This window comes from Phragmites australis, chromosome 16 (assembly GCF_958298935.1).
Source record: "Phragmites australis chromosome 16, lpPhrAust1.1, whole genome shotgun sequence".
In the NCBI taxonomy this organism is placed as follows: Eukaryota; Viridiplantae; Streptophyta; class Magnoliopsida; order Poales; family Poaceae; genus Phragmites; species Phragmites australis.
Window position 1 is genome coordinate 16,075,055 of NC_084936.1, and position 10,666 is coordinate 16,085,720.

The window sequence follows — 10,666 nt, forward strand, 5'->3', positions numbered from 1 at the left end:
CATATTTTTTTAAGTTTTAGATATTTTCCTATGCATTTTAGATTGTTTGAGCTGATTTATCAATATAACTATTATTACTTTCACTATTTTTCTGGAATTTCGCAAAAAAATTATGTGTACATACACATACTATACGTATACATATACGCATATATATATATATTCATATATATGTATGTACACATATGTGCAACCTACATAAACAATAGCTACAGTAGCTTGCCTGAAATCGCTCCAAATCTAGGACCTTTAATATATATATAATAGATTCTTGAAGCTAGGACAGTTTCTAGGATGGTTATAACGAGATAGTCTTATCGGTGATTTGGTTGCGATGAACTGAAAATAGCTACTTAAAAAATTCAGGCTACTACCACTTCGTTTTTTTTTTACCCCCTTCATTTTGATTTGTACAGATACTTATGAGGCCCAGAATTGGAGGAAACAGGTTACTTGACATGATAACTCAGCCACAAAAGCTGACTTGGAGATGTAAGTCACTGCAATACTTGTCCTATATGGCCTCCCAAGGTCAGTAAATTTATGTGCCCGATTCAAATAATGCAGTTCGTCGACATTTATTCTATATCCAGTGCACACGTGTGAAATCATAAACATTCTCCACGCTATTGCAGGCTACTAACAGGCTCCATTCTTGCCCATGAATTGATGCGCCGATGGCTACGCCTCAAAGGTACGTGTGTATACACAATATGTACTGATCATTCATTATTTAATTTTTCACCCTAGAACTGAAAATCAATTTATGAGCTCTACTGAATTTGATCTGCTTATTTTTGCTATGTGACAAAGGTAGTTATTATGAAAGGATGCAACAGATTATGCAGATTGAGAAAGATATACATGTTGAGTTCTTGAGACAGTATAATAGAGAACAAGGTTTTTTAGTTGGTCCTTAATTATCTATTTGTGGTTTTTTATGGGGTTAGTACCCTTCCCGTCACTGCATTACCATGTTTGATTGTTGAAATGTTGAGCAACAGCAGGCTATCTCACATGCTTGTCTTTTCATGTGTGCACTGCTGAGTAGCTGTTTTTATTGTGCCTGCTGTTACATTTTCTTTTTCAGAGTTATGATGCTTGTCTCAGTTTTCCCATATGCAGTTCTTGATTGTCACATACTCACATGTTATAGCAAGCTATAAAATTTCCAAGCCTTGATGACCATATGGTGTTGTCCTGCAGGTACTTGAAGTCGCCGTGTAGATTCTGTTTCGGACCGAGAAAGCAAATACTTCAGTTTCGGAGCTTCTAGAAGATTTACAGGGTAGAAGTGGCTCTTCTGTCAAGACACCATCTTCGTTGTGTGTCCTCTCATGTTGTTTCATTATTTGGAGTTCTTATACAACAAATTACCTCGCCTCTGAATATTTAAAAGCAGCTGCACATAAAATAAACACATACCGAGCTTGTGTATTGGGCTTCTTTTGGTTTTAGCTTGTGCACTTAGCTGCCTGTATTATTTCATTTTTCTCCGTTAAGGAGACCCCATTCCATTATATCTAGCTTTTGTAATAGTTTTTTCATGATTGTTCTGTCATAACCTCTGTATCATAGTGTATTAGTGTTTCAGGTTGACCGTTGTAGGAAATCTGAGTTCCGCACAGTTAAAATATGATAGAGGCCTACCTTTCAGCTGTCTTCAAGTTTGAGTAAAAAAGCCATCCTCAATTGAATAGCCAGATCAAGCGGCCATTCGGAACTTATCCATGATCAATATAAGGGAGGGGGGGGGGGACTTATAGTAGCGATTGCTGCTTATGGGAACACAAGCTTTAAGCAAGGAATGCAATGCAGCTTACAAACTTTTTTAGAAGTAATTTAGATTGTGTATCAGCTAATTCAGTCCAATTCGGACACTTTCCTGTAGTTAAGCTGCTCTTTTCACAAGAATGAGCTTGTGTTCTCAGGATCTGCAACAGCTGCAGGGAAAAGCACGGAGATGAGCTTCCATTGTCGAGGAGCTGACTTTATGTATATACTCTCGTCGTAACATTATTAATTACATGTGTTATATATACACGCTTATTAGTAGAAGAAAGCGAGGCATACAGGGAGAACATTAAAACAGAGCTTTGCTATCCTTTTGGAGGTCATAATACATGTCCAACAATGCAATTATTTAAGGAGTTATCAAAAAGTTATCTGAGGATTTTATCATTTTTTAATAGTTATGATTATCAATAATTTTTTTTAGTTATGTACATCTAATTTGAAAATGTTGGTTCCACTATTGTGTCGGAGATGTGAGCTAGGTTGAGTCGACATCGTAGTTTGCTCTGCTGAGCTCGGTGGCAGAGCTCACTAGCTCGGACTCCAAGACAAGCACTATGGTGAGAACAAATCGGACTACGTGCAACGGCCCATCTCGTAGGATGCCATGGCGGCGATCCTTCGGTACCTAGCCGTCGGACCGGCGGGATACGTGATCCTAGATACCTACGGTAGCGCCATGGCCCATGTGGACATGCCGTTCCCGCACCGCGCTGGCAACTTGTACAATGTCCAGTACGGCGTCACCTGATAGGCCACGCGAGGATGACGAGGTGCGCATGGCGCGACTCAGGGTGTTGTACGCGTCCATGGCACCACACGTGTCATGCAACTTGCACATCGCATTTGTGTACTACAACATGTATATCAACTCTAGCGCTACCGCTGACCTCGATGCTAATGGGTTGGTGAAGAGCCAAGCGTGGGAAACCTGGGGCGCAACCTGTTTTTCCATGAAGAACTTCCTATAGAACCTTTTGGAACAAAAGATTGAACCTCTAGAATTCCTATAAATTTTCTATAGAATGAGTTGTTCCATATAGTGCGAGCTATTTTAATAACTATGGTATGAAAAATAGTTCTAGATCGTATCCGTACGACTATCATGTCCTCGATGCTTAGTCAGAGACTCCTATTCAGTAGGCCTATAAGTGACAAGATTACGAGTTTTATACTATATTGCAAGGACAACAGTTAACCACTTCTGTATAGATGGGACAAAGTTAGACATAGTTTAAGGCAGAGTTACTATCTAGACGACGGATAATGCTCATGTTCACTGAGGAGTACAATAAAACCGAATTTAATCACCCCTGTTAGAAGCTGGTGGTACTGAAGGTGATGCTAATTAACTTTCTGCAACTAATTTATCTAATACCATGGTATTGTACTAATTTTTTCCATCTCGTAGGTTGCATGTGTGTGAATACTATGCAAACTACATTTTAAATATCGATCATCACTTTAGTAAGTATTGATGGATAGCATATGATTGTGTTTCTAGCTTTTTTATGGACAAATTCAATAAATTTATTAATTTAAGTGCTACTTACGTAATGTATGCATATATTCGATGAAATAATTATATGGTCATGCTCGTATTGCTTTTAGTATCTATTTGTTTCTTTAGAAATGCCTAAAATATAGCAAAGGTCATGCCAAAATTTTTCCTAATTTTTTACAAATTTTTTTCCATATGTATGATATATGCAAGGAGTAGATAACATGATTAAATAAATATAGCAAATCTCATACCATATTTGTTTCTATTTTTTTTGACTTTTTTTTGTTATTTTAATGATTTTTTATTTTCTTTGAACTTCATAAAATTCAAATAATGTGTCCGATAACCGCCAAAATTCAATCGGTTATCATAAAAAAACGCTCGGATTTCGATTAGTTCAGTTATCATCAAAATCGATCGATAAGTCGTAGAAACCGCTCAGTTACCGATCCAATTCGCTCGGTAACCGACGGTCCAATTCGACTGATTTTTAACACCAATTTGTAAATTTGTCAAATTGAATTTGTATAATTTTTTATCAAATTTTAAACGATTATTATGATAACTTCGATTTTTGGATAACCACCAAATCTCGATTTTCTTTCACCAAACAAATTTGTAAACCTTCTCATGGGTTCCACGGGAGCACGAACGCGTCGGGGTTGTCCTTGGACTGGACCGGCCTCACCGTTCAACGCCACGTGTCATCGACGCATTCTGTATTCGATTCCCGTCCCGTTCCTCACCAACCGAGACCACACCGTCACCTCGGGGTCCCACGCGTCAGTGAACCAGATCCCCAACAACCGGAGCCTGCCAGCTCATCTCGCGCTCGCTGCTAAAATCTCACCAAACCCCCGCACTGCTCCTCGCCGCCGCCACCTCGACCACTCCACCGCTCTCCAGCTCCCTTCCCCCGCGAAGGTTCTGGAAGCGGCCCGTTCCTCCTTCTAGATCCTCCTCGAGATGCAGAGCGCCGCGGCCTTCCGGCCATGCCCCACCCGGCCGCTCCAGAGCCCAAACCCTAGCCGGCCCCTCCTCCCGGCCCGCCTGCTCCGCGTCTCCTCCTCCGCCTCCGCCGCTTCCACCCGATGCGGCGCCGTGAGACCGCGCCCCTTCGGGCCTGGGCTGCTTCCGATGTCGCCGGATCGGGAAAGCCGGGTCCGCCTGCGCCAGGTGGCGTGCAGCGCGGCCGGGGACGCAGCGCCCGCCAAGCCGGAGGAGGAAGGCGGGCTCGTGAAGACGCTGCAGCTCGGCGCGCTTTTCGGGCTCTGGTACCTCTTCAACATCTACTTCAACATCTACAACAAGCAGGTGAGCGGATGCGGTTCCACGTGCGTGGGTGATGGGATTTTTACTCTTTAGTGTTGGGTGAGAGGATTTTCAGATCGATTTGCTGGTGCTTGAAATGATGAGCCTGAGATGGTAGCATTTGGTTGCCTTTTTCCTGTTTCTTTTGTTTGGCAATTTTAAATCTCTTTCCGTGTGCTCAGCAAGAATGAATGACTTTGATTGTTTTAGATTGAATTTCGGGTTTCTTTCGATAGGATGATAGTGTTTGTTGTAAGTGGCATTTAGTTGCTAAAAGTGTATAAATGGATGCGATATCGTGTTGCTCGTTTGGGCCTTATTTTGCTAAAAGTGTATACATGGAAAGGTGCCGTTAATTGTAGTGATGAAGTAGAGTTTCTTTTCTGCTCTTGGTATGCTGAAGTTTCCTGCAGTTAAATATGGTTTAAGGCTACTGTAGGGGTTATTATTTCGTGCAAGGTAGCTATGCGGCTGTGGTATATTCGTTTTTTTAGATTGGATTGCTAAGATTACACTTTGTTGAATTTTTATCTATACTAAATGTTTTACATGAAATTCCTGGCAAACAGATCTATTTTTAGTTGAAGATGCGGCAAATGACTTGAAAAATTGAAAACTTCGGAATATCGATGGACACTTTAAGTTTTGGTTCTTCAAACTTAGGTCGAGCAATATTATGATCCGATTTTATTTTGAGATCTAAGATGATCCGGAATAATGGTTCCAAAAACTTTAGTTCTTCGGGAGTTCAAATGTCACATCGTTGTTAAGAACCAAATACTTATTGTCTTCATCTGAAAACAAGATGCAAATTTATATATCAATTTTATATTAGCCTTGCTTAAGTTCAATAGTCTGGTTCCAATATTCTGCCTAACGACCATTTGGTAATAGTAATACTGGTTACTCCCCTGAGTGTCTTTTTCATTCCACGTTCACTCTGCTAGTTTACTCTGCCCTGGCTCCACTGCTGCCATTTATAGAGAATCTTGCTGCTAAGTTTCCAATGTTCGATAACACTCTTCCCCAGATTTGTTTTGTTGAGCATGCAGAACTGATGTTCAATGTACATATTTTGTGATTATTAGGAGCTAGCTTAGAGCCCTTGTTTTTCCTGAAAGAATATGATAGATTTATATTGAGTTTGCCTGAAGATAAATTGCAACTTCCTCTTGCTGCTACAATATGTGACAGGTCCTCAAGGTTTTCCCATACCCAATAAACATTACGACAGTTCAGTTTGCTGTTGGGACTGTGGTTGCTTTGTTCATGTGGATCACTGGTATTCTTAAGCGACCAAAGATTTCTGGTCCACAGGTAGAGTTTTAACATTTTGTGACAAACTTTACGTTTTTTAGTTGGATTTGTGATTTTATATAGAATTGACATAGAGCATCTGTTTACCGTATGTTGTTTTTTTTCTTAAGCTTGTAGCCATCCTTCCTCTGGCTATGGTCCATACCATGGGCAACCTTTTCACAAACTTGAGCCTTGGGAGGGTTGCAGTGTCATTTACGCATACCATCAAGGCTATGGAACCTTTCTTTTCAGTTCTTCTATCGGCAATTTTCCTTGGCGAGGTAATTTTTATTCCTGTACAAATGTTACACCAAAAATACATTTAAATATCTGAGAGACTTGTTTAACTTACAATAACTGAATGGCGTGGCAGTTACCTACTGTTTGGGTTGTACTATCTCTTCTTCCAATTGTTGGTGGTGTGGCATTGGCATCTCTTACTGAGGCTTCCTTTAACTGGTATGTAACATGCACTATCGTTCAAATCTAAGCTTTGGCAAACTGAACTTTAGAGGATCAGAGCTTGCGTCTAACGCTTTCTGCCTTTAAGCTTCTTCTGCTATTCTGTTTCTCATTTATCTCATTTCTTGGCCATATACTTGAACTCGAATGGGGCTATTGATGTATTTAACAATAGTATTTTAGTTTTTATACAATTTATAGCTATGCAATATTCAGATTAGGGCATATCATCTAGCAAAAATGTGAAGTAAAATATCTACAACTGATAAGAAGGGGAAGTACCTCATCCAAAGCCATTTTTGGGTGATTACTTGCTAACTCTTCACATGAGCCGTTGGATGAGCTGGATGAACCAAATTCAAAGGGATGAGAGGAGGGATCCGATTCATAGTTACCGAATTCGTATGGTACCACTGCATGCTGTCAATTTGTTTTGCACGATCTGGTTTGCGGTGTGTGATTTAGGTCTCTAGTGAACACATTCTGGTTTGAGCAAATTGGTGGCCCTGATGGCAAGTAAAACCTGGAGGGGTGAGGAAGAAATGTCGGTGACCTGCTGCTGACTCCTGTACTTGCTTTTCTCCACCATAAATGGGATGCTGTCGGTGAGAATGGCAGTGTTGCTGCACCTGGTGGTTGGGAATGGGGACAGACGGACAGTGCAGCATGAGCTGGGAAGGCATCAGCTGGTCAGGAAAACATTAGGAGAGGTAGAGGGGGCATGGAGGGAGGATGAGAAGGCAATTGGCGTATCAGATTGAAGAATATGTGATGGGAAGTCAGGAACAATGGGATGATAAATAGGTGTTTGGCTTGATGCTCTGCTTGTTCGGCTTGAGCCAGCCATGAGTCTAACTTTCTTCAACATTCCTTGTTTTTCCTTTTATTTTGTGATCTCTGGCTATTTAGTGTTGCACGCATGTGACTAGATGTTAATAAGTTATCCGTGTAGCTCGAGTGAGATCATATCCAATATGAGTACTATGAGTCATCGTACCCAAATTACTGGATTTTTGAACCATGTCTCAGGCTCGGGAACCGAAGAGGTATACCCCCAATAAACATTACTTTTGTGAAGTGGCATACCATGAACCCAACAAAGTATGGTTCAGACAACTGATGTTATTCCTTGATCTGTGGTGGGTTACTCGCAGCATGTCCACATACATGACTCTTGCATCCTTCTGAATTCTGTTCATCCAAAACTTATCCAACAGCTGACATGAGGATTTAGGAAGTTTGCACTCAAAGTTAATTTTGCAGTATCCCATTTTATATTCTCGATTACTCAATGAGCCCATCTGGATATGGAAGAATTTTAGTTGCTGAAAATTAGGGTACCTGATGATCTAGTCACCTGTACAAATGCAGTTTCATTATTTTCAAAAACTAATTGTGGTATACTATTATGCCTAAAAGAAAAATGTTAGGATAGCTCTTAGCTGGTTTAAAAACTTATCTACCCAGAATGTAAACATCATCATGCTATTTCAAAATTCTTACTCTTGAATAGCTCTGAGCTCAGCTATTTAATTTATTACTTGGTGGCAATTTGATGACAACAGGATCGGTTTTTGGAGTGCAATGGCTTCAAATGTTACCTTCCAGTCTCGGAATGTACTGAGCAAGAAGCTTATGGTTAAGAAAGAGGTAACTGAGATATGTAGATTTGCATCTTAAAGATTGTTTTATTTATGGACTTGCATTAGCTTGTTTTATTTGTCATCTTCATCATTGTGCAATGCTTTCTCTGATTCCTAATCCACTTCATTTTTTCCCATTGAGCAGGAATCTCTGGACAACATTAATCTCTTCTCGATCATTACAGTGATGTCATTTTTCCTATTGGCCCCTGTAGCCTTCCTAACAGAAGGCATCAAAATCACTCCTACATTTTTGCAATCTGCTGTGAGTGTAACAATGTTCAAATTTATCGTTTGCTGTCAGCACACAAAAGAGAAAAATACTTACAGAGAAAAGATTGCTTCCATAACCATCAATGTAAATTCTGTCTGCCTTCATGTGAATGCAGGGTCTGAATGTAAAACAGGTACTTACAAGGTCTCTGATTGCTGCACTTTGTTTCCACGCATACCAACAGGTTAGTCATCAAGTTACTTTGCCATGTACTACAATGGTATATTCATATCTTGAGTTGGAGAGTGCAGTTTGTTATTTATTTGGTGTGTCAGTTTTATGCAAAGCTCAGTGGCATTCATATTGCTAGTCCCATAGGAGTTTTTTTTATGTACCTTGCAGTAGTTCTTGCAAATGGCATGACGAACTAATTGTTTCTTGGTCTTTCCTGACTTAAGCCCGTACTCTGCTGCATTTACAGTCTCCGGAAACCAAACTGCTAATGGTGGAGCTGTTAAGTTTGATAGTAGCCATTCAATCCAATTTTATCCTCATTGCTCTCATAAAATCGGCAGAACTAATTTTGTTTTGCATTTTGCATCATTGTTTCTTGACACTTCATTTCGTTGTACACAGCTAACTGTGCATGCTTGTGAGGTACCCAAAGGGGTTATTTGCATGAGTAGCATCTTCATTGCAACGATTTGTATTTTGTTCTCATTTGGACTAGATCCCAAGTTTTTCAATGAAACACCCTAGTCAAAACAGGAGCTATTTTATGAGACTGCCAATATCGAGTTAGAGAGTTCTGAGTTCCATTTTCTTTTTCAAGAATCATTTCTGCAATCGAAACAGGAGCTATTTTACGAGACTGCCGATTTTGAGTTAGAGAAAGTTCTGAGTTCCATTTTCTTTTTCAAGAATCATTTCTGAGTTCTAATTGATAATACCACAAAGCTGCTTCACATTTTCAATGTTAATGAATGCTTTAGTGTTACTAGTGTTTTGCAAACAGGAGCTATTTTACGAGACTGCCGATTTTGAGTTAGAGAAAGTTCTGAGTTCCATTTTCTTTTTCAAGAATCATTTCTGAGTTCTAATTGATAATACCACAAAGCTGCTTCACATTTTCAATGTTAATGAATGCTTTAGTGTTACTAGTGTTTTGCATACAATTGATCGATAAGTGTAGAGTTATTTTAGTTAGTATAATAGCATATTTCCCCTGCAAGTGACAATGGGACACTACACTATCATGGCACATGTATCTGCAGGGTGTATAGACAACCTTGACATGATCGTAGACTCATGGTGACCTGTGTTAGTAAAAGTAACTCCTGTAATTAGGGGGGAAGAACGATTGTATGATTCAATGATCCTGAATGCAGGACATTTGATGTATTCTTTCTTTGCATGCATGCTTAGCTAACATGTGTGATGCAAGGCTAATTCGTTGATTCTTCTGTGTCTGATTATTTCTCTTGCTGGATTTTGTTGAAGGTATCGTACATGATTCTCGCGAGGGTGTCCCCTGTTACTCATTCTGTGGGCAACTGTGTTAAGCGTGTTGTGGTCATTGTAACATCAGTTATGTTCTTCAGGACACCTGTTTCTCCTATCAACTCTATCGGTAAGTTTGCTACTTCCAGTTTTTCTCTCCGTTTCTTATGGGTTGCATTCTTCTGTTAACTTGTCACTTGCCTGCTTTGTGTGTAGGTACTGCGATTGCACTGGCTGGAGTTTTTCTGTACTCACAACTGAAGAGACTCAAGCCCAAGCCAAAGACTGCTTAAATAGAGATCGTGTTTTCCATTTCTATTATGCGTCTACTGAGCCGAATTATGTAAGCACGCCTTGGAGTTATTTGCTTTTAGTGTAGAACTGTTTTTCTTGAAGCAATACAAAACCAGTGTTAGGGTTATTTGTGGTCTAACTGTTTCATCAAGGCAAGTTTTGAAATTTTTATGTGAGAAGTACATGAGCAGCATCTAAGTTCCCATTTGTATGGTTGCTGGTGTGTCAATAAAGGTTGTTTTATTGCTAATCCTTGTATTGAATTGCGGTGATCAACAAAAATACCAACTATATCGAGGGCAGTTATCACATACAGAATATAGAGTAAATTGCACTGTAAGGTCTCTAGCTTGTGGGTGCCAGTAGATGTACGATGTTACAAACTAGACATTCATGTTTTCCTTAACCTCTGCTGTTTTCCTGTATCACTTTTTTATCCTACTCTTCTCCTGTATAATAAAACCTTTTTAAATTCAAATAATTTATCTACTATTGTCATCCAAATAATTTATCTACTATTGTCATCCATCTTTGTCCTCCGGCTTTCTTGATGTATTTGTTCAGATATTCTCACAACTCATCTACATTTTTATAACTTAAGTTTGTATTTATCATGTTTAATATTTTTATTTTTGTTATAATATA

At 39.5% G+C, this 10,666-nt stretch overlaps 1 protein-coding gene and 1 long non-coding RNA gene across 2 annotated transcripts; both read left to right on the top strand.

Moving 5' to 3' along the window:
• Positions 1 to 808: 808 nt before the first annotated feature.
• Positions 809 to 1,437, top strand: LOC133896068 (uncharacterized). Its single transcript, XR_009905688.1, has 2 exons — positions 809 to 900; positions 1,207 to 1,437. It is a non-coding gene; the product is annotated as an uncharacterized LOC133896068 (long non-coding RNA).
• Positions 1,438 to 4,131: 2,694 nt separating this feature from the next.
• Positions 4,132 to 10,271, top strand: LOC133895428 (phosphoenolpyruvate/phosphate translocator 2, chloroplastic-like). The gene is made up of 9 exons (XM_062335733.1): positions 4,132 to 4,612; positions 5,804 to 5,926; positions 6,037 to 6,189; positions 6,282 to 6,367; positions 7,936 to 8,020; positions 8,159 to 8,278; positions 8,403 to 8,471; positions 9,728 to 9,857; positions 9,944 to 10,271. The coding sequence occupies exons 1-9, from the start codon at positions 4,265 to 4,267 to the stop codon at positions 10,018 to 10,020; spliced, it is 1,191 nt and encodes a 396-aa protein (XP_062191717.1). The 5' UTR covers positions 4,132 to 4,264; the 3' UTR covers positions 10,021 to 10,271.
• The last annotated feature ends 395 nt before the right edge of the window (positions 10,272 to 10,666 follow it).